The 23,727-nt window shown below is 43.9% G+C and overlaps 1 protein-coding gene across 2 annotated transcripts in view; it reads right to left on the bottom strand.

The window, feature by feature from the left end:
- Nucleotides 1-23,440, bottom strand: part of PTCHD4 (patched domain containing 4) — an 86,409-nt gene extending 62,969 nt beyond the window's left edge. Inside the window, exon 1 of one of the 2 annotated variants that reach the window (XM_009558442.2) lies at nucleotides 22,803-23,440. In XM_009558442.2, the coding sequence (XP_009556737.2) occupies nucleotides 22,803-23,402 (600 nt within the window). In that variant the 5' untranslated portion in view covers nucleotides 23,403-23,440. The remainder of the gene's footprint in view (nucleotides 1-22,802) is intronic. The other variant, XM_054062746.1, reaches the window with a different exon arrangement.
- Between the last annotated feature and the right edge of the window lie 287 nt (nucleotides 23,441-23,727).

The raw sequence follows: 23,727 nt of genomic DNA, 5'->3' as shown, positions 1-23,727 counted from the left end.
AGAGTGAGCCTTCAGATAGAATTGAGGAAATTGGAGATGCTGAATTCCTCTAAGGTCGTTTTGTTCATCCCTTTCTTTCCAAAGGCAGATTGCTTCCAATCTACACAAGGGTTTTTTGCCTTTGCTGTTTTATAGCATGCAAATACAAATCTGCCACCGCGGCATTTGGGAAAATGAGGCCCTTTTCTAACAGAGCTCATAGGCCGTCTTTGCTAAATAGTCTAAAAGAGATAAAGGTCCTGTTGTGCTAGGCAGAGCTGTCACAGCGATGGTTACAATCCCAGCAAGGAAGTCGGAAGAAAGACGGGAAAAAATATTCCCTTTCATCCCATGAAGAGATGAAGTCTGAAGACAAAGATGAAGTCTTCATCAGATGAAGACTGAAGTGCAGCAAAATGAAGACCTAGTGTTGCCAACATGACTTCCAGCATCTCCCAGAGACCTCCAAGCCAGGGACTCCCTCTTGGGCACTTCAGGGAAGTTTTTCGCACTCCCAAATTCTTGTCCTCCAGGACCACCTTGGTGAAAGAAGGAGACACGAACAGCTAAACTTGTGGGCTATGCCTCAGGTTTGGGAAACAAAATGAGGTCACAGTGACTTGCATAAATGAGGCCTGAAAGTCTGGCAGATTCTGAACAAGATCCCTCATTCTGCCTAGTTACTCAGTCGAAAAAAAATGCACTTTCCACTGCTAATTAGCAGATCCTTCCTGGAATATGCCTAGAAGATGCTATTTTTAATTTCACAACAATGCTTTTCATGTTTCAGACTACAGATCCCTTGCATATTTTATAACTTTTATAATGCCTACATATGTTGCTGCTCTCAGATCCTATATACAGAAAAGCAAACTCAAAAAACCAGAGCAAAAATAACACTTATTGGTTGTACACCACTTTACACCCATGTATCTCCAGCAGTTCTGCCACACAAGATGATAACTGTCTTCAGCAAGGTCACTAGCATGGCTGGAGCCTGAATTTCAGATTCCCAGGCTGTGTCTCTGTGTCTTTCTCTTTTTTTCCCTTTTAATGTCTATTGAAAACTTCACAGCGTCTGTTCTCACAGAGGACAAAAAGGACCATCGTCTATTCTGATGGCAGCTAATTCTCTCCAGATCTAAGCATCTTTTAAAATGGCATGAAATATAGATCACTTGCTGGGGCATGTGTTATTTGATCTTAAACAGGGGCCAAACAAAAATCTTTGCTTTGATGTATACTGTTAAATTGTTTTTTATGTACTCCCTTCTCTTTTTCTAGATGCTCCAAAGCCGTTTGGTAGATTTAGACTCAGAAAGGGAGGACCACGAGTACTAAGGACTCTCAGAGGAGTGAAAGAAGCCAGACATCAACAGCATCATTCACTTTTTTTTTTTCCTCCAGAATGATGGATTTCGTAAACTCTATTTATGCAGACCTGGAATTGCACGTGGTTGAAAATCCAAACTACTTATCCATTCAGCAGTAAAAAATACTAATGGTGAATGGATGGATGCAGAATAAATCCCTACCATATTTCAAGATAAAAACTTGTCCATAAAGGATGCTTGAGCCCTTAATATCCTATAAAGATGTGTAAATGGCGTAAGGACACTTGGCTTCCTCCAGAGCTGAGTGCAGGACCTCTCAGGTTGAACAAAACCAGCTACTCGTGCTGAGCTAAGTATCTTTTGCCGGTGCCAACGCAGGCATAGATCCTCTCTGCGTGCAGCCCCGATGGATATTAGCGATGCTCCCTTACTACTAAATTACCTGGCACCTTTTTTGTTTCTTTACCAATTCCAGTGCAGCTGCTGCAGCCCCGACTCCCATCCCTGGGCTTTCATGTGGTCGCTCATATCAGCACTGGGCAGATCGCTTTCTCCTCCCTCTTTTGAATGGCACCAACCTCCACTGACTTCCCTCTCAGGAGAAAACCAGGGAGTTTAAGGTATTTTTGAGATAGCACAGCTCTTGCTTTTCCAGCGCTCTGCTCAGCGGAGGCTACAGCTGGCGAGAGGTTTAAAAGTCATTTCAGATCCTTGGCAAGGAGGAGAGGAGCCGTGGTACCCTGTTGCCAGATCACCCTCATTCAAGTACATTTGCAGAACCTTTGCTTGCAAATTTATCTCTGCTTTAATTTTTCTTTGACTACTACCTCTTATCAACCGGAGTGATGAATAATTGTCAAGCGACATTCTAGAAGTGTCAGGATAAAGTGTGCAATCCTGGTTATACTCTGTTATCTCTTAAAAGCTTAAAAATGTTCGACAAAGGGCAAACGGGAATATCTGTGGAAATATATTGTGTGATAAACATCCTAATGAGATCAATGCAGTTGTTTCTCTCTGTGATCAGGACATTCCTACTCTATCAAATGTAGGTCATGGAAAGTATTACATTAAAATCCACAGAGGTTAAGATGAAGTCAGTTGCTTTAGTTCACCTAAAGTAAAATAAATAGAATAAAAACGCTCTTTCTGTGAGACATTATTTAAGGTTTAACATATTTGGTTGTTCCTACCTCCCTCTAACTCATTGTAAAACTTTGTGGGAATTTTTTCTCCCCAGCTGAACTGACCTTCTATCCTCTCCCTAGTTATCCACGGAAACCTTATACCAGTCAATCCCTATTACATAGCCACAAATTACCAGCAATTCCTGAAGCATCCCTTTCAAATGGTCACACATAATAATTCTTTATGCCAGTACAACAGTTTTCCTGCCCTCAGAGCTGCGTAGGTGCTCTCGCACACTCCCCAGACTGCTTGCTGTGCCTGTCCCTGTGCAGCAATTCTGTGTGGCTCAGTGACAGAGAAAGTCCAGGGCAAGCGAGCCCTGAGGGCAACACATTTGAGGTAAAACTGCACCTCGGCTGACTGGGAACAGGGACACAGTAATAGCCATGTGGTCTGTTCACTCAGCAAAAATAAAATGCATTATAGTGGCCATGAGAACTATCCAGGATTAATCTTCTAGGCTGATGCAATAAAGAGTAATTTAGTTATTTCCAGCTATCCAGCAACAATGAGGTTCAGCTCACCAGCTAGTCAACCAAATTCGGTTTATAGTCACTAGGAAAAGTCAGGCACACCCAAAAGATGATCCACCCCATCTTAAGGGACAGATAAAAACCAGACTTAGCCTCTGCAGTTGCTCTCTTTCTCTGTTCACAGTAGAGGCACAAGATTACTTGAGACTTGATTCTAACTTTTATCAGGCAAAAACGTTTGGAGACATTAACTCCACTTCAGTGGCAGATAGAAGCACAAAGCTAGCTGACTTAACGGCTGGACTCGATGATCCAATGGGTCCTTTCCAACCCAGTGATTCTATGACTTGCTGTGTCATCTCTCGCTCAGACTGATCCCTTCACAGGAATGTCTTGCACATAAACACAGACCTTGAGCCCTCTCCCAGGGAAGCCAAGGATCACCACAGTGGCTTTTAAGTGAAGGAGATGTGTAAGCAGAACATTCAAAAGGCAAATAGAACCATCCGGCACCTCTTTCTGATGAGTCTGGGCTCATGCTCCTTTCCTCTACTGCTTTGGGTTTTGATGAGGTAATTTGAAAAGAGACAAGAATAGGAGAAAAGTATTTCAAAGAGACTCATATACTCTCGGATTAATAACAGGGAACAAGAGAAGCGTTCCTAACACAGATGTATTCCTTCCGAGTAAATCAAATTATGGAGGAATTCATAAGGGTGCAATAGTAGACTGTGATTACTGCTGGAGACCTCTTCTGTGTGCGTGTCAGTGAGCTCTGGCACTGGACATGCTGTATTTCTGAGCGGGCCTCCCCCACTTTGCTCCTTAAGTATCACCCCATCAGGTTTTCAGCTATCAAGACGGGGGAAGGCCAGAAGGGAAGCAGAAAAGGCTGTTGCTCTGCTTTTTCTTCTCCTGCACGCCCCTCAGGAATGAAAATACAAGATAAGCTCTCTCCCTTCCAGACCGACTCACTCCACACCAAACCTTCCCTCCTAGACTGCATGTCACTTTTACATCCTTTTCAAGCCTCCTGTATTTCTTTATCCTTTCCTCAAGCTCTTCATTGCTCAACTGACTTAATCTGACTCTTGAGGTCAGATTCCCATTCAGTCCATCTCAGATCCCATCCCAGTTCTTCCACGAAAAGAGAGGTGGACTTACTACCCAAATCACTCCCAGCACAGCTTTGTCCCCAGTTGTCCTAATTTTCACCGGTGCACCCAAGTACCCCATGATGTCCTTGAAGTCGCTGAGTATCAGCCATGCCCACGGTGATCACACACCTCCCCTACAGGGGAGAGGACGTAGAGAATTTGAGAGTAAAGTTAAGCTAAGGAAGAAGGGAGGGGTGAGAAGAAGGTGTTTGAAGATCTAGTTCTTATTTCTCATTATCCTGCTCTGGTGATCGGTAATAAATTAAGTTAATTTTCCCAAAGTCAAGCCTGTTTTGCCTCTGACAGTAATGACTGAGTGATCTTTCCTGGTCTCTTTCTTGACCCACAAGCCTTTTGTTGTGTTTTCACTCCCCGTTTCGGCTGATAAGGGGAGTGAAAGAGTGGCTTTGTTGGGCACGTGGCATCCAGTCAGGATCAGCCCACCGCACCATGAAATAGGAGTGGGTCTGTGGAGTGGGGTGCCTTAAACAGACTGGAAGCCTGAAAAAGAGGGAGCCGAGAAGGAGAAAACACAGGGTGAGGGGTAACAAAGCAGCAGTTCTCATTGTACCATGACCACACAGAAAGAAGGTAGGAGAAGGCAGGTAGGAGCAAAGTTGCTCTGACATCCTCCTGCAGAAAAGAGAACTGTGTCTCCTGTGCTCCGTCCCACCATGCCGGTGGCAGCAGGTGAGTACAGCCCTTTACCATGGTCCCTGCTTCAGCTCTCACCACCCTTCTGTACCCCTCCAACCACCTCCCCATCTCCTCACGGGGACACAGATCACACCGTGGCATTGAGCAGAGCAGAAATAACTCAGCGATGGGTTTAGCTGCCCTACACTCCTTCCCTACCTAACAGAAGAATAGGAAATTTCAGGCATTTCCACCCCAGAAGTCACACTTCAGGCTGGACAACACGTGCTGTTTCCTCCTGCTGGCATGTGTCTGCTCACTGGAATCTGGTCCATGCAAGTCCTGCATGGTTGTACTAAGCTGTCCTAGACCTACAGGTAGGGATCTAAACAGTGTGGGAGGATTTAAACCCCAGCAGATTGGTGCTCAAAGGATGAGCAACAGGGCAGGAAGGAGAGAGTGGCATGAACAGCTCCAGCCCTATTTCTGGTCTGGAAAGAAGCAAGGACTTGGTTTATATGTCAGTGGCTTCGTCTCACCCTGTACAGGACCATGACCTGACAACCAAGACTTTTGACCAGGGTCATATTCCCACTCTTGCGCTGTCTGCAGGTGAGCTCCAGATCAGAGCCAATTGACTCAGCTAACAGGAAGGCATGTGAATTACCTCAGAAAGGTGTTTTTCTACCCCAAGACCACATTACCAAGTAAGACAGCATTCATAATTATCGCATACTCAAGTCCTGCTCTATGACAGAGTTCTGCAAGGAGGTGCCACGTGGCCACATGGAAATCCAAGCTCTTGCGCTGCATCGAGCATTTGTGGTCCTTCACCTCCGTAAACTGGGACAACATCTAAGCCTCCACCAGGCACTGAACCATGAAGAATATTCAGGTCCAATTAAAAAAGCTGTGCTTGTCTCTACGGTCTTGTGCATAGCGACTGTTAATCCCAAAGGATTTTGCTTGTGCCAAGGAGAAATGTAGGAATGAATCCCTAAGGAGGGAGCAACACTAGGAATCTATAGCATGAATACTTTGTATTTAGGAATACACCAGGATTTCACCCACAGCTCAATGTTCTCAAAGGATAGGAAGAATATTACAAAGAGAATAAGAAGACAATAAATGATTTTTCAGTGCAGGCCAGTGGTCCACCTAGCCCAATTTTCAGCCTCTGTGCATTTCTAAAGCATGACACACCAAGACGCATCTTCCATAACATAAAAAGTAAGCAAGATTAATTATTTAAAGCTATCTCGCAACCTAGTGAAATCTGAGAGAGTTTTATTATTTGAAGAGGGTCACTGCTTTCTCCAAATGGGATTAAACAGGGAAATATTCCACCAGAATGCACTCCATCTCTTGTGAAAGTCTAATCTTAAAGCTTTCTTAAAGTTCATGGAGTTATAGGCTAAAGAAGGACCTAATTCCTAAAGTGCATATAAAAAGAAAAGCGCAAAAAAACTGTCTTGTCATCATACTTGTCCTTACTTGTCATCTCTCCACATCAACAAAGCGAAAAGGCACAAAATTGCTTGCAAAACTTCACCACGCACTTCGTATGCCCATGCTGAAGGGTTTGGGGGGATGAAAATGGGAACCAATAATTATCCCTTAAAGGAGATGCTGAAAAGAGGTCACACATTGTCACAGACAGATTTGTGGGCCCTCTTGCTTTGCGCGTATCTTGCTGTGTACCTCTTCTAATTGTTTTCCCTACACCGCCTGAAGTCCCATGCATACAAGAAAAAGGAAGAAAACCTGCCAGGAAGCCGAAGGAGTTGGATTCGACCGGCTTTATTACTCCTTCTAAAGGAAACGTTAAAAAAACAAACAGCAGAGAATAAAAAGAGAGGCATAAAGCAGATCCACAGAAATAATTTAAGCTCTCAAACTCTGAAGTTTCAATAACGGCACAGAAAAGGGTGCTTTTTTCTTTTTAAATTACATTTTATGTTGGCAAACATCTCTTAAATTCTCTCTTGTCTCTGCTCTTCCTGGCTTCTCTGGGGACCAGCAGCCAAAGCACTGAAACACTGTGATAATGTTTTATCAAAGGCAAGAAGAAAAGAAATAACTGAGAATCAGACAGTGCCAAGCGTGATGTGGCAAGATTTTGGGGCTAGAGTGGTTTTAAGGTTAACTCTCAGCTAAGCAGTTTGCAGGTTTAACCAAACCCAGCCTTGAGTTGAAGGTGCTGCTGTGCTTTTACCCAAGTCCTGTTGAGGAGCTTCCACTCTCCCAGTGCTCAATGAGAGAGACAACCTGCAAAGCAGGTACAGTAAAGGGCACTTAATACATCCAAATGAAAATTCCTCCTTTTTAAGAGATAATTAGTCAGTTTTCCCTCTTTTCTTTAAATCTCAAATTTGGCATTGTGAAGCAATTTCTCTACCGTGAAGCATCCCCTTTTCCCTCCAGCAAGCACTGGTTTTTAATGAGTTTGGCCATTTGTTAGCTGGAGACAGCCAAAAAAATGTCTAGTTTCAGATGTTATTCCTTGATTTTTTTTCACCATACCGCTGGACCAGAATCTGGAAAGAGGGAGTGGTAATGAGGCATTTAAGTGGGCCTGTATTTATGCATTAAAATATAACTAAAGCTGAGGTTCTGGCTCTGCGTATGAGATAGCTGACTCCCACCCAAGGAACTTTGGAATTCAGCACACGCAAAGAGATTTTTCACCCCCACATATAAATGTTAACATCCTGGGTCATGTTTGTAAAAACTCTCTCAAGTTCGCCTCATAAGGCATGCCCTTCACGATAAAATCTTCTGTTCTTAGTAGTGCATAGAGATGAAAGTGGTGTCATCTATGATTTTTTAACATGTTTGCTTCAGTTCTTACTCCAATCTGATATAAGTGAGGTTCATGGCATCATCTCCACTTTGGGCTTCTCATTGCTTCCCATTACTGGAGAGCTTTCCTACTGGAAATTTCCTGATATAACAAGAGTCAGTGTTATGTTTTCCAGCCATACACTGCAGGAGAGGATGTTTTCAGACAGCACAAAGCACATTTGCAATGATAAACAAGTGTGAAACAATAGCGTGTGACAACCTGAAAATTTTCCCTCAGCCTGAAGCATTCATCTAGAGATTGCGGGAGCTGCTGACGACTGTCACTGATCGGGTTCCACATGCTGGGAGCAATTCTTCTCCATGGAGCTTTTGTGCTGTGGTGGCCTGAGAGGACCCACAGAAGGTAGAGCACATGCTGAGGTCTCGGTTCAGACCATCATCTCTGGTCATCAGTGAGGTTCTGGCATGGGCACAGGACCCTGCTCTGCAAAGGGCTGTGCAAACACACAGCCAGAGAAGCTGCCCATGCTCCAAAGATCTTCCCATAGGATGCTGGAGTTTCTTTAGTTGCTGTATTTCACAGCATAAACTGGTGATGTTTCCAAAGGAGGGGGCCCTTCCCTCTCCTTCCTGAGCCTGTGCCTCCTCCCTGCCAAGCTTTGGAGCAGCAGTTCATGTGGCATACAGCGAACTGGATTGGGAAACTAACCCAGGTTTATGCAAACTCAATGGCAAGGAAAAAAGAAAAAGAAAAAAAGAAAAGGAAAAAAGAAAAAGGAAAAAAGAAAAAGAAAAAAGATTTCATTCCCTCCTTGCCGCCAGCTGGCTCAAAGTTTCTTTAATTCCTGTGCTCAACCCCCTTAGTCAAGTGGTGGTGTCAGCTGTGCGACACCTGAATGGCTTCATCCTCAAGGTGGCTGTATTTCACGGATGAGTATTTGTCCTTCTGTGCGAGTACACAGTTGCTATTAACTTCAAGCAGAGTTTCTGATTTGGATGTGCCTCTTCGGGCAGAACAGGACTCAAAACGTGAAAAGTCAGAATTTAGGTTCTGAGGCCCTGAGACAAACTGTCTACCAGAACCTACTGGGTCAGAACTGCCAGGACTACCAGGCTGGCTGCTGGAGCACAAGAGAGAAAATGGGGCACCTCAGAGGGCAATTTAGATCTTAAATGGGCTGAATCTCATTGTTAAGTTTTTCAATCCCCCTAAATCTGCAACATCCCAAACCCTTATTTAAGTACCTTTATTAAATGCTTCAAATTCAGTTATACGTGCTGCTAGATTTATATGTTAATATAGTTCTATTGTTAAGAATGAGTTCAAGATACCAAGTAAGATGAATATTTAGTTACTTTGTGTAAGCGCTTCCAAAGAAATGCAGTATATTCATTGACAACGATAATAACCACCTTTTCAACTTATCTGTTTCCCTGTAAGACATGAAACCTTTTTCCTCAAATAGGCATTTTACAGTTATTTTAATGTAATACTGTTTTTAAAAAAAAGGCTTTTCAAAACGCTCTGTAGTGCAAAGTGAATTTGTAAATTATATTGGTACGATCTATTTGGAAAGGGTTTGGTACTCACAGAACAGGAAGGACTGGGTTCTAAATTGGAAAACGAAAGCACTGCAGATAGTGACCCTGTATCATCCAACCACCTTTGGATTTCAAATAAATAAATATTTACTAATAAAGTAAGCTAAAGAGTAATCAAATAGCAAAGAAAACACTTAGAGATGACAGAACCACAGCATTTGTCTTCCAAGTACTCTGCAAAATCTCAGTCTTGCTGCTGCAATAAACTGCCAGTATCTGGCAATCTATTTTGCAGGACGATGGCATTTAATTCCAGTTCCACCCGTGGCAGCTAATCCCTTATTCAGATTAATGTACCTTAGTTCTTTTGCAACTGCCTAATAATAATTTCCAAAAAGAGTCTTTCAAAGTCCTGTCAGAGATTTGGTGTGAGACTTGAGAAGAAGCCTTGGGTTTCCCCATGAAATAATTCTATGAAGTTTTTTCTCAACTCAGTGCATAAGCAGATTATTCCTTAGGTCGCTCAGAAATCCTTCACCTAACATAAGTCTTTGCTATAAAGATCTCTAAATTCAGTATGTTCCCATGTGTATGGAAATTCATGGAGCTTTTTTTTGCATGTGCGTTTGTTATTTGAAACGAATGCGTGGTGGGATTCAGCTCTCCTGATTTTAACCATCTGAAAGGTAAATGCATAATGTGAACATTCTTTCTCTGGTGCATGATGTCTCTCTGAAGAGTGAGCTCATCCCTGCCTAATGTAGCTGTTTAGAAAAAGTGAAACGCATTGCTTCTGGAGGTTCACCCCTCTCTCCTCCGATTGCACATTGGCTCCATTTACATTAGATGCCAAATCATAGAATCATAGAATGGTTTCGGTTGGAAGGGACCTTAAAGATCATCCAGTTCCAACCCCCTGCCATGGGCAGGGACACCTCCCACTGGCCCAGGCTGCTCCAAGCCCCATCCAACCTGGCCTGGAACCCCTCCAGGGATGGCGCAGCCACAGCTTCCCTGGGCAACCTGGGGCAGGGCATCACTGCTCTCATAGTGAAGAAATTCCTTCTTATGTCTAGTCCAAATCTGCCCCTCTCCGCTTTATACCCATTGCCACGCATCCTATCACTACAAAACTTTGTTAACAGCCCTTCCCCAGCTTTCTTGTAGCTCCTTTCAGGTACCGGAAAGTTGCTATAAGATCTCCTCAGAGCCTGCTGTTCTCCAGGATGAACAACCTCAACTCTCTCAGCCTGTCCTCCTATGGGAGGTGCTCCAGTCCTCCAGTGAAAGAGTTCAAATCATAAGAAGTATATTCCATTTTCAGTCTTTGAGATGAGTTTTTCCTTCATGACTCTGTATGAGAACTGCATTATGGACTCTCAGGGGAAGGGCAGGATCACAGCCTTATTCTTCAGACCAGATCAGGGACCATTCGCAGCAGCAAATGATGTAGTGGATGTTTGTCAAGGAAAGAAGAAATGGCTGACTCCACCATCCATTTCACAAACATCACCAACCTGTTCCTAGAGACTTGTTCTGCAGTCACCCTCAGGTTGGACAAAAAATAGCCGAAATGATCCAGCTGAACATTTTGTAACTAGCCTGCTCAACTGACTTTTAAGACTGTCTGCTACGAGAATTTTTCCCTGGCACAAGCGGAGTATAATTAATGAATGACAAAATTCAACGGGGACAAAATGAAGCCAATTTATGACACTAAAAGGTATAAAGATATTCTAATTTGAAGTGCTGGGGATGCACAACAACTTCAAGATTGGCCCATCCAAAACCCACACAGTTAGCACAAAACTCCAAGAGACTGATTTCATTCTACAAAGATAACAGAAGGAACACAGTAAAGCAACAATCTGTCAAGGCTTCACCGATTATTTAACATATTATGTACAGCCTCCAAACCACTGTTCAAACTCAACATATGAAGTCGTCTTTGTCCTGCAGCACTTGATCTGCAAGAAGGTGAAGGATGAAGGACAACACAGAGTATTGAAAACTCCACACTTGCAAAGCAGCATCAAAGTCAGAAGTAAAAGCCTTTTCTGTGGGGGCTGCAAAATCCCAACTTTCACATCAGCTTTGTCTTTGACCTTGGTCATATCATTTAAGCACTGAATCTTCAATGTGACATTTGCAAAACTCAGCTCACAGGAAACCTAGATTGCCCTTTGGGAACCAGAATGCAATGAAAACTCTATAGAAAACTGTTTTATTTCCTTTTTGGGTTTCTAACTGCTCCAGTTCAATCTGTGTAAATTCTCTGACTCAGCTGCTGCTGACAACTCCTCCTTGTTTAATATTATCAGTGAATTTCATTCCTGTGCGGTTTAATTCCACTTCCCGATAATTAATAGAGATGTTAGATGAGACCAGACCTAACACAAATTCTCCAGATACCCTGCAAGATACCTTCCATAAACTTGTTATATTATCATTTATCATGATCCTTCATTTACAGCCTTCCAGCTAGTTTCCAACCCACATGACTGGTTTCCCATCCAAGCCAATCTAAATTAATTTGTCTATTAGGATTTCCTCATAATCCTGCGCGAGCCAGGGAATGGGCTAGACCGACCTTATAAACCTTTTACGTCTTTGACCCCTTGACGTTACACGGAAGAGACGTGAGATTGCTCATAAAACTCAATAGTTCTTTGACTGAATTCCTCCTTCAGCACCACAGCTCTCCTTGATTATGGGAAAATCAATATAAGGGAGACGATGATCTGAGTGCAGCAGAATATGAGTTCTTGAATATGTGTTCCTGCACCAAAATCACCATCTTATGCCCCAAACTGCTTCTTCACAGCATCTGAAATGTTGTCCTTTCTGTCCATTGTGTTCTCATTAGAGAGGCAACATGACAAGACCCCATTCAAACTTGTCCTATCATTTCTGGATGCACTTGAGTTTCACTGAGTTTCATTCTGGGCTATTATCTATCCTGGTTACCTTTTATGTAGTTACCCTACAGGAAGTGAAAAAAAAGATGGCTTATTCTGCCTTTAGTTTTCCTTGCAATTTTTCCTACTTCAAAGAGTAACTGGATTTTCCACGAAAAGTATCAGAATCATTCCTGAAAGAGCATTGTTCAGATCTATTAAGTAGTGACAAATGACCTGATTTAACTTTCCTTTTGAGGTGAATGTTCTGATGAAAAGACCACTGAATATATGCAATTACACTATTTTGCATCTACATAACACATATTTTCCTATCAATGATGTCCTCTTTCTCTCACCTCCAAAAAGTTATGCTTAGAGGCAAGAAGATGATAAAAGTTGTAAACATACAAGCTTTATTCTTTTAGGAGGAAAAAAAAAACTCCTCAACATTTCCTTTAAAATTAAATACTTCTCAAAAATTGAATGTTGTTAAATACTTTATGAGACCAGGGGAGCTCTTAATCTTGCCAGGCTTGTGAACTTTATTTTTAGGTATATACCTAGAGCCTAATTCTTGTGCTAATCTTGAAGCCTGAGGAAAGAAAGGATTAGAGAGACACTTGTAAATTTTCAGAAATGTTCACATTTCTTTGCTGCTGTCCCAGCTACGATAAAAGTTACAATGATGAATCTGTTATGCACCAACTTGGTGTTTTTTATGTGCAAATAGAAGATCAGTCATGGTTGGGAAAGTTAATGTTTGTTAACAAAGAAACACCACTGATGGAGCATTTATTCGCACACCTTCCAGCGACTCCTGAAGAGAAGTGGGTTTGACATCTGGATCCAAAAGCCGATGTGGTGCAATCTCTATCGGAGGGTGTTCTATACTTATCCGTGAATAAATCCTCACTCAGTAAGACAGGAATCAAGAACGTGAGCAAATTGAAGTGTGGATTTTAAAGAGAAAAATGCACACAAAGATTTCCACGTTGCATCTGCTCAGCACTGAATTTGTTAATGCATTTAGTTAATGAATCAACAGCTACTCTAAGAAATCATCCTGGAAAATGCTTAGGAAAAGGGTGATTTATATTTAAGTCACAGGCCCTGTCAAACAAGAGATTGCGTTGCATAATGAAGTTCTGCTAACAACATCTTTCTTCTTAACGAATTGCAAATAGTCTTACAAACTAAACCTGCTCCAGAAACAGGAGGCAAGGATCACTTGGTCCATCAATACGGTGCCTTGGATACCAGTGGAAAAGGGCATTACAAGAGCTGTGAAGGGATACACTCATGTCCATGGGCTGTGTCCTCAGCCACGCGGGGATCCTGCCAGGCAGAGCTGCGTGGGTAACTTCATGTCTCTATGATTTCCAAACCACAGTGACCTCTCCTTCCCCAAAGTTTGAGCAAGGGGAAAACTTTTCCTACTAAAATAATTGGATTTTTTTCTCCTTTATTTTCTAATCTATGGTATAATGTAAGGGTGAAATATTTAGATAGAATTTTGAAAGAATATTTTGAAAGAACCATTTCAGCACAAAAAAACCCAGAAGCTTTTTGTTGGGGACACACTTAAATGAAACCGTGAGAACCTGCCCTTCTGTTTTCTTCCTCCAAGACAAAATTAAGGGCAGGGTAGACATCGTTTCACAGATGCTTTTGATTTCAAGGGTACTGTACTTCTGATGGAAAATGATTCAGCTGATAGTTTATGGGTTCACCCTACGTGCATCGCTGGTAATCGTGATTCAGCCCAACACCACTGAAATGCTCTAAAGCCACTTCTGAATCGTAGCACCCTTTACGAAGGTGCTGACACAGATGCAAAAATACAGCACGTATGTGGTAAGAATAACACTTCCTCATCACACTGACACTACTTCTTTAACGCTGGTGGAAACAATTATGCAAGGTGTAAGAAAAGAAAAACCCTGTCTTACGCAAGGGCAGCTTTTCTGTCTTGCTTAGATACCCAACTTGGGCACAAGTTCTAATTGCCCACTGAACTGGTCCTATAGGTGATGTTTATATTCTTTGTATATTGGAAAGGATACACATTAGTGTCTGGGCTTCCCTGTGGAGGTATTCAATGGCACCTCCCACATCTCCTACTGACTGCACAAAGAAATTAATTGTAGTGGACTGACCCATTAGGATCGTTAATCCCAAATTGTGTACCCAGGGTAGGTGGGCTGCACTACGATTCAAGTCTCTGCAATGCAGCATCGTGTTGGAAAGCGTGGGACAGGTGAGCAAGACTGCCCTTTGCCTTCCCATGTGCTCTCAGAGCAGACAAGCAGGCTTTAGGGATTACACAATTGGTATTATAAAAGAAGAATTATTCTAGGAGATGCTAAAACATTTGCCATTGTACATTTTGAGGAAACATGATACTCCTGCGTGCTGATTGACTTTTTCCATCTTAGTTACAAATCTTTATCAGACCAAAACCTTTCTGCAATATCCACCACGTAGTGACACACCAATCTCGCAGCCTGTGATCCTCCCAGCAGCTCTCTGGCTGTGGTACCAGTTTACTAACAGGGAGGACTGGGGGAGGGCATATTTGGTGCCAGAATACAGAACCAGAGAGAAAAGCTGATCTGGCCGACTCATGGCTGTCAGAGGGCTGTCTGGCTTAGAATCATAGAATCACCGGGTTGGAAAGGACCCACTGGATCATCGAGTCCAACCATTCCTAACACTCCCTTAAACCATGTCCCTCAGCACTTCATCCACCCGTTCCTTAAACACCTCCAGGGAAGGCGACTCCACCCCCTCCCTGGGCAGCTGTTCCAGTGCCCAATGACTCTTTCTGTGAAGAATTTTTTCCTGATATCCAACCTGAACCTCCCCTGGCGGAGCTTCAGGCCATTGCCCCTTGTCCTGTCCTCAGTCACTTGGGAGAAGAGCCCAGCTCCCTCCTCTCCACAGCCTCCTTTCAGGTAGTTGTAGAGAGCAATAAGGTCTCCCCTCAGCCTCCTGTTCTCCAGGCTAAACAACCCCAGCTCTCTCAGCCGCTCCTCGTCAGACTTGTTCTCCAGCCCCTCACCAGCTTTGTTGCTCTTCTCTGGACACGCTCCAGAGCCTCAACATCCTTCTTGTGGTGAGGGGTCCAGAACTGAACACAGTATTCGAGGTGCGGTCTCACCAGTGCCGAGTACAGAGGGAGAATCACCTCCCTGGACCTGCTGGTCACACTTGGGCATGCAGAACTGGCAGGAATTACCCACCAACATGTGAGCAGGAGACAAAAAAAGCTGCAGAAACAGCTCCTTACTGTACCAGAGCTGCCTACCAACAAATTATTCACAGTTACCCTTGAGGTGGTAAAGCCATTTAACTGGAAATCCTTCTGTTGACTCCAGATCAAGCTTATTATTGTCATCAAAGATCTCTAGGTACTTCACCCAAAGATCCTGCTTCCAAATGGCCCGACTAGTGTGAAAGTGTATTTAATCCACACCCAGTGAATCCAGGGCTGGTGCAATGGCATGTGCCACGGCATGTGAGCAGCTGCAATGCTCAGGAGCTCTGGCATTGTTCTCTCCCTTTGCAGAATCCTTCATAGCCCCACTACCAAGAACTTCCTTTACTATCTGTTCTCCACATGAGCATATTTGGTGGGTAGGAAAACAAAGAACACGACTAATACAGTGAGTAACAGGGGTTTAAAAGGCTTTATATCTTTTCTACCTCTCATTGTCTTCCCCTCTCTTTTCCATCACACACAGCACCTGCTTTTCTACGTTGTTGAAGACTTTGTTTCATCAACACGTATTTAAAGCTGTTTTTCAGCTCACGCCCCAGGTATGGACGGCGTGTCTTGCTGCTTGCACTAGGAGCATGCGATAGATGTGGGGTCTGCATAAATTAAAGGCTTTCTGTAGAAATGCAAAATCGTGATCTTAATAACACAATTCGTTTCTCCTAGAAAACCAGTCAGTGGGATTTTTTTTCACCATGACTTCTGTAGTAATAGTTGTGCAGAGCTCTGCATAGGGCTCTTTTATCTCTTAATGGTTGGAAAGGTTGAATGTAGATTTTGTTCTTAGATAACTATTTTCAAAATGTCTAGTACAACCTTACCTACATCACCGTTTATGACTAAGAAAGATATGTATGCACTATGCATGCCTCCATACTTATAAAGGACATTAAATATCTTTCTTTTTGACATTTTTATTGATCTAATTTTCTACTAACAATGTTCCTCCCACCTCTACCACAGAACACATATTTAATCAGTTAATGTTATTTTAAGGATCTCCTCTCTTCTCCTCTCTGTTAAAGCATATTTCTCTGGCTCGGATGATGACACATCTTCACTGCATTCTCTCACCTTCTTAGAGTGGCAAATTCTGAATTTGTTTTAATACTTGTTACAAATAGCAAAAATACCCATCCCTTGTAAAGTCAGTAGAAGTTCAAAGCTCTCCACCAGCTCATACAGTCAGTACAATAATGGGCTCAAAAGACATTTTTGAAAGGCATAGCGATGGTTGAGATTATGTCATCATAGAAACACTGCCAATGCTTAACTGAATGTTTAGAAAAGGAAATATTTTTCTTTTCTGTCCACAGAGGAGTAGCTATCACAGGAAGATGCCAAAGAGCTACTTGCACAAAGTTTCTAGCGCTGCCAAGTGGCTGACGTCCATCCCAGCTCCACAGCCGTAAGCAGTCACTGCTAACTGAAGGGGTTTGCAATTGCATCAGACTTTGCTCTTTATCCAACCAACCTTCCAATTACTTCTTTATTATTATTCACAACCCAGCAAGGTCTCCAGAAGGCCTGGCACTGCATAAAAGGCCACGTCTCTGTCCTGGTTTAGGACAAGTGTTGACAAAATTGGAGCGTGGAATAGCTGGAAGTGAAAGGCAGCTGACCAAGGTCATCCGAGAAGTCAAGGGAGAATATTCTCTTTGCACTCTTTGATGTGGCCACTGCTCTCAGCTGCTCAGCGGAAGGAATGAACCCCACACCCAATGAACCTGCTGCCTACGGCCCTGGTGGGGTGAAGGTAGAGTTTACCCCAGAGATTGATAAGGAAAGTAAAGTTCGTAACTGAAGAACTAGCAATGCAAAAAGAGCATCCTAAACCCCGTCCTTGCTTTGATAGGTTTCTGCTGTCTTTCTGATGTTTGTTTATGTTGGGACAGCCTGTCCTTTTACAGGTTAACCTGATTTTATGCCCGCGGTGCATTCAGTGCTCATAGTCTGCCCTTCCTTTTAGGCAGGAGAGGTGTCCTAACACCTGGTCTAGCAGAGCTAAGGAAGAGATGGTTTCCAATGTATTAGCAGAGGAAAGAGTGGAAAATTTTCCTAAAAACACAAGGAAATGTTTCATTTCTTGCTGACAAGAGCAGGTAGGCTGTCTAATTGTGTTCTCAAGAGCTGATAGCTTCAGGGACATCTCCCAATAAGGGCACAGCTAACGGGCTGCAGGCACCAGCTCTGCCAGCCCCTCCAGGCAAGGCGGGTGAAGAGCCCTTCTTAGACCTGTCAAACAGTATCAAAACACAGTTGGAATGGCAAGAGGGTCTTGTTGTTGTTGTTGTTGTTTTTCCAAACAAGTTTTCTCATCTTGTAAGACGGAAAACTTTATATTTTCAGCCTGCTCTCACACTGCTGAGCAGGTACCCCAAACTCAGTCTGCCCAATCCTGTCTTGATCTGAAAAGCTGAGATGAAAACTATCTGCAACCTCCAACATTCCTCTTCTGATCCTTTCCCCACTCACGTTTTATTATTTTAATTTAGATTAGCAGCCACAGAGGCTTCATAGGGCCCTGAGTCACAGCCTTGGATTGGGATGGATGGTATCATAAATTGGTACAGACCCACATTGCCTCTGAGGAAGCATCTGGTGCTTGGAGTCAGAGTGATCTTGTACTTAAACCAACTTTATTGAAGGAATAATCAGATTGTAGACATTATTGGTGTGCAAATGCCTGTGCTGGGGCAGGTGGGCTCTGGTCTTATATCCTCTCTGCCCCATAGAGATGGTCAGGATCTCAGGGTCATCTAAGGAAGGATTAATTTGGACCAACAGGAGAGACTCCATGAATGCAGACAGAGCACGGCTTTGAGCAGCCTGACCTAGTGGAAGGTGTCCCTGCCCATGGCAGGGTGTTCGGAACTATATGATCATTACAGTCGCCTCCAGCCCAAACCTTCCTATGATTCTATGATTCATTTAAAAGCACAGCTCTAATGTGAGAAAAATTGAGAATCTGGCCAGTAGCAAATCTGCAATTACAATTTTCAAGACACAAGTAACTTTTCTACTTAAACAATAAATGATTCCATATCCAGCTGATGTGCTTATCACAAATGTGGTAATAGAGATGCCTGGTTTATCGGCGGCTGTTTAGCCTGGTGTTCATAAGTGACTGATACTTAAGTAATTGAAGGCAGTATTACAAAACGTAATCTGCTCACAAAAGCTTGTTTTAACCAGTAATTGTTATATTCATTCCAATCTCAGAGAAGGAAGTTCTAAGTTGTTATCTTTTCTCAGATCGGAGTAGCAAATAAACATGAAAAGAAAGAGTAACAGTGAAATACCTGAAAAAAATGCTTTCATGCTTCTCCCTCCCTCTGGACTGTTCAGAAATCATTCTCTGTAGTGATTTTTTTTTTTCTCTTTTTCCTGATAAGGACAGTAAATTTACTGGGTTCATTGGCAAATCAGGGTCAAAACCCACCTCTTTCCTTATATCTGATAGTACACAAGAAGTAATTCCAATGTAATCGATAATTCTGTCTATACCAATAAATAAAATGCATCTCAGACCATACTCTGGCCCTAGGGACAGGGGCATAACACATCCAAGGAGATACACGCTGTTATTCCCAGAATGGAGTAGATGCACCAAGTGGGAATAGAGCCCTTCTCTCAAGCCATGTTCAGTCACCGTCCTGGAAGACTTAACTGACAAAAATGATGCCGGGGTTTGTTAAAGCTCACGATGTAACAGTTTAATGCCTGAGGGTCAGCACTCAGGGTAGTGTTGCTCAGTCTACATGGTTAGAGCACAGTCCAGAACCCCATCACAGGAACATCGTGGGGTGCTTTTGTCTTGGGCTGGGGAAAACATGAGTAATCTTGCTCCAGGACATATCTTAAAAGTCTTCATCAAGACTTCATACATTCAGCTTTGCTTTCCTGTTCCACCACGGTCTATCTGCATGACCTTGGGCAAGTCACTCTTCTGGCTGGGCTGCAGACTGCAGTGTAGCAACACCTGTGAAAGGTCTAGAGAGCATCCCCAAAGCGATGGGAGCAGGTATTTTCGTACAGCCTGGCTCACTTAGCCTTTCAGAAGAGTCAACTTGTCTACAATGACCCCTGTGTTGCCAGAGTGGATTTTAAACCTGTCTCAGGCAAACCACGCTGCAGTCTGCACTCTTAAAGTGAGTGTCATCTCTCTGCTCCACTTCTGTCGAGCGGAGAGACCAAGACTTCCTGACTTGGACATAGGCAGTGAAGATAGATACGTTCAAGTCTATAAGCTCTTCCAACACTACAGCAAGTAACAATTAAGCAATCATTATCCTTCACAGACAGATTTTCTTAGGGGAAGGCAAGCAGTTTCATTAGACTTTGCAGTCCAGTAACAGCGGTGTCAAAACCGTCACGATTTGCTGAAACTTGCCTTGTGGCTCCCACAAAGTTCCCGTGAAAGACCTGGGAAGATCCTACCCACAGCCAGCCTTCAGCCAGCCTCACCTGAGAGAACTGAACCAATTCAGGCTCCAGCGGGAGGCAAGAAGAGGGATAAAGAGAGAGCTGCTCACAAGACTGGAGGGAAGGAAAAAAGCCTACAAGATGATTTTACAGCTCCCAGATGGAGTGAGAGAGAGGTTGGAACAGCTTGTTTTCATCATGGTTCCCAAACCAGTGCAGGTTAACATTTGTCAGCTGCAGACTAAGCACATCTGGGACATCTTCACAGTTTGTAAACCCACCGTATTGTTTTTAAACTATTTTTTTTTCCAATCTGAGCCCACTATTAAAAGAACAAGATGGAGCAAAATCTACCAGTATTAACCAAGCGATGTGTCCTTTGAGAAAGACGGACAACCTAGTCACTATGGTGCAAGAAAGTTTATCTGAGAAAGCTCCCAAGGACACGGACTGGTGAACGTGATGAACGCTGGTCGGCACTGAATAAACGCAGACAGATTTGACGCTCTTGTTTGCAGTCTATGACATCTAGCCAAGCCACAACCACTGCTTCACGTCACGACCCAAATAAAAAGAATTAAATACCTCATAGCTACAGCTACAGTGGTTGTTCCATTAGCTGATCATCCAGAAATCCATCTCCCTTGGTGGGTCCAGCGTGCGAGGTGTTTCTGGGTAAACACACCTAGGCATCCCAAAACAGGCGCCACAGGCCCACATTTCTACAGTCTTCGCGTAGCAGTGAAGGGAGAAAGAAGTCAGTAAACAGCCTCTGAGAGCTGAGATTAAACCAATATTTTAGCCAAGGCTTGAAGGAGAGCAAGAACTGTTTGCCCACAAGTTCCTAACCCTGTAGTTTGGTAGATGGCACAACAGAGATGACAGAGGAGGGGCTCACTCAGTGAATTAATCTATATAAAGTAATTATTTATTACTAGCAGCTGGAGCCAAGGACACCAGAGCAGGTGAGTCTCTGAGGTCCCACCACAGCTGAAGGGCAGTCCAGCTTCAGGGCTGAACACAGTCCCACAACAGAATCCTTACTGTAGCCGAAAAAGAAAAACTGTGGCAAAGTGTGTTTTACTCAGCAACATCAGGGACTCTCCTTATCCATGGAAATGGGTTGTAACCACTAGCTTTACTCAGATTTTGGAGGCTTCACTGAGAAGTGGGCAGAAGCCTGCCTGCTCTGCACAACTTTAAACCTAAGGACATTTAAACTTAAGGACATTTATTTCTTCACCTAGAAGATGATACACAAGGACTACTTGGTGGGTTGGAGGTGCCGGGCTGGTATTCAGCAGGGGTCCAAGTCAGATATCTAAGCTTTGGGAAAACCTTTCTCTTGTCTGAATTATTTACTGATCACTTATTCCGATAAATCTCTAATCCAGACCAAGTCTGCATTTATCTTCTAAAAAAGAGGAGGAGCTGTGGGCACTCCCCTAGTAAAAGAACACATTGCAAGTGATCTCATCCCAATTTTGCCAAGCTGAGTTAAGGTTTCTCTGCACAAGAAAATTAATCTGGATCGAGACAGTAAAATCACTCTATCTGCGTAGAGCTGGTTCATAACTGCAGTAGTTCAGACTATCAGCGTTCTCTACTGAACCAGCCTAATCCTGACTTTAAAAATAAGCAAAATGGAAAGAAAGCACTTTCGGAGAGAAATTCCGCAATAGCAGGATTGTCTACGTAGCAAACCAAACGATAAAATCTATTCAGGGATATTTAATCCAGAATAATTCATGTTTCTGAGCTCTCCTTGCACTTTCCTATAGCAGCAAGGACATCTTTTCATGTCCACACGCTCAACCCAAACAGCCACAACTCTTCACAAAGCAGTTACTGTAACATCTGGAGCAATGGGACCAAGTCCCAACTCTCCCACCTGCTCCTTTTAACTGAAACAAAAAGAGCGACAAAATCAATCAGTTTGGGGGGGGGGGGGGGGGCAGGAACTGCCTTTACTTTTTTTTTCCTGATAAATGAACAGCAGGAAACCAGTGATAACTTCAAGATGTGGCCAGTAGTTGCAAGAGGACTACCTCCCTCATCAGTGATGATCTCTTTGACAAAAGGGGGACAGTTAACCCCGAAGAGCCTCTCTGGTTCACAAGAAGGACCAGATCCTCTTCCCTATGACCTGAGCCAGGAGTAAGCGGTGTGCTGGGGAGCTTTTTACTCTGTGCTAAACAAACCCAGGCTCTGGTGCAGTGCCTGGGGGAGCAGGCAGACACCCTGCAATTCGCAGGAACTTTCAGCAGCCACCTGCAAACTTTGCACCTCATTTGCTCCTAACAGGTTAGTCCTGGTGAACCGGATTGCTCCAGATGGGAGAGAAAGCAGATGGGTGCATTGTGCGCCTGGGAAATAGTCCCGAAATCATTTGTGCCCAAATTGTTTATTCTTTTAATTGGAAAGATTGAAACTTCTTTCACCTTTTACCTCGTTTTGCTGGGTTGGAAGCCTCTAGCTGATGGGATCCGTCCCAGAGCTTCAGCCCATCCATCAGCAGCAGTTCATTAATTGCACACCAAGAGCTAAAATCCCACCTCCCTTCCCTTGCCTTTGCACGCAGGTAAAGAAAAAGAAGGCAGGACACCTGAAATCGCTCCTGACCCAAAGCTCCCGACGGAGGAGCTCACTGGGCATTTGAGGAAAGTCTTTTCTGTACATATTACAGAGAAATTATCCGGCAGTGGGGGTGGAAAAAGGTGGAATTGAAAGCCCAGCTCTCACACACACACACACACACACACCCCCCCCGACCTCCTGTCCCTTTGCCCCCTGCATGAACCCTTCCAGGCACCACAAGGGCTCCCGATCCCAAGGCTGTTCTCCCTGTTTCTCCTGGTACATCAACCATACAACCCCCACCACCACCACCACCCCCCTCCCCTCCTCGTATAGAACAATAGCAAAGCACCGGTTATAGCTTCTTCCCGAGGAAAGCCCAGATCACACACATTTAGAGATATATATATATATAGAGAGAGAGATATGATCATATTTCTCTTTGCTGTTTAGGACAAGAAATGAAGTGCTGCCTCTTTAATTGGCAAAAGCATGCAGTAAGAGCATACCTTTAATTTAGTGTTGGGATAGCTCACTTGCACCCTGGCTGTTGTCTTATTGGAGAGGGCAGCCTGCCTCAGATCCTCTAGAACTGAAATAATATCATCCAGCACGCATTTCTTATCCTGATTTCTCAACACACACAGATGGGAAAAAGTATAATTATAGCCTTTGTAGTTCACCTTCATTTCCAGCACGGCTCGGTGGATCTGCAGGATCACATCAGCCTGATGCAAAATATTGCCTCCGGGTTTGGAGAGGAGAATCACCCTGCCATACCTCCCCGGGGTGTGCAAGTCCGAATACAGCTGGCTTTTGGATTGATCGAGGGAGAAAAGGCTGCTGGCTAAGCTCCTCTCGATCTTGGCCAGGCTGTGGCTGGGGGCTACCAGGCTCTCCAGGTCAGTGTCAGGCTGGAAGCGGTTGAGCAGGCTGAAGCCGAAGATGATGGTCAGGACTGCGGGCACAGTGAGGAAAAACACCGGATGCCTGCTCACGAACAAGCCCAGCTTGTAGAAAAACGACTGGAGCCCTCTGTGTATCACCTGCCGCAGCATCCTCCACCAGATCCAGCCTGCAGATGCTCCTGGACGTCTTAGAAAGCACATGTGACATGTGTAGCTCCTTACCCCTTCCTGCCAGTTTCCCTTTCTCTCTCCCTCTCTCTCCACTACTCCTTTAAAAGACTGCAGCAAGTTGCAGCAAGACAGCCAAATATTGATCAATGGGGGGTGTGTGTGTGTGTGTGCCGGGGGTGGAAGGGACCGGGCAGAGGAGGGAGGAGAGGGGGTTCCTTGCCTTTTTTTTTTTTTTTCCCTCTCTTTCTCTTTTTTTTCCTTTCTTTTCCTCTCTCCTCCCTCCCCTCCCAGCCAACGAGCATCCCTCCCCGCCCCGCTGCCCCCCTCGCACTGGGAGCGCTGCCGGCTCTGCTGC

This window comes from Cuculus canorus, chromosome 3, assembly GCF_017976375.1.
Source record: "Cuculus canorus isolate bCucCan1 chromosome 3, bCucCan1.pri, whole genome shotgun sequence".
Classification (NCBI taxonomy): domain Eukaryota; kingdom Metazoa; phylum Chordata; class Aves; order Cuculiformes; family Cuculidae; genus Cuculus; species Cuculus canorus.
This window is presented reverse-complemented; position numbering and strand designations above follow the sequence as displayed.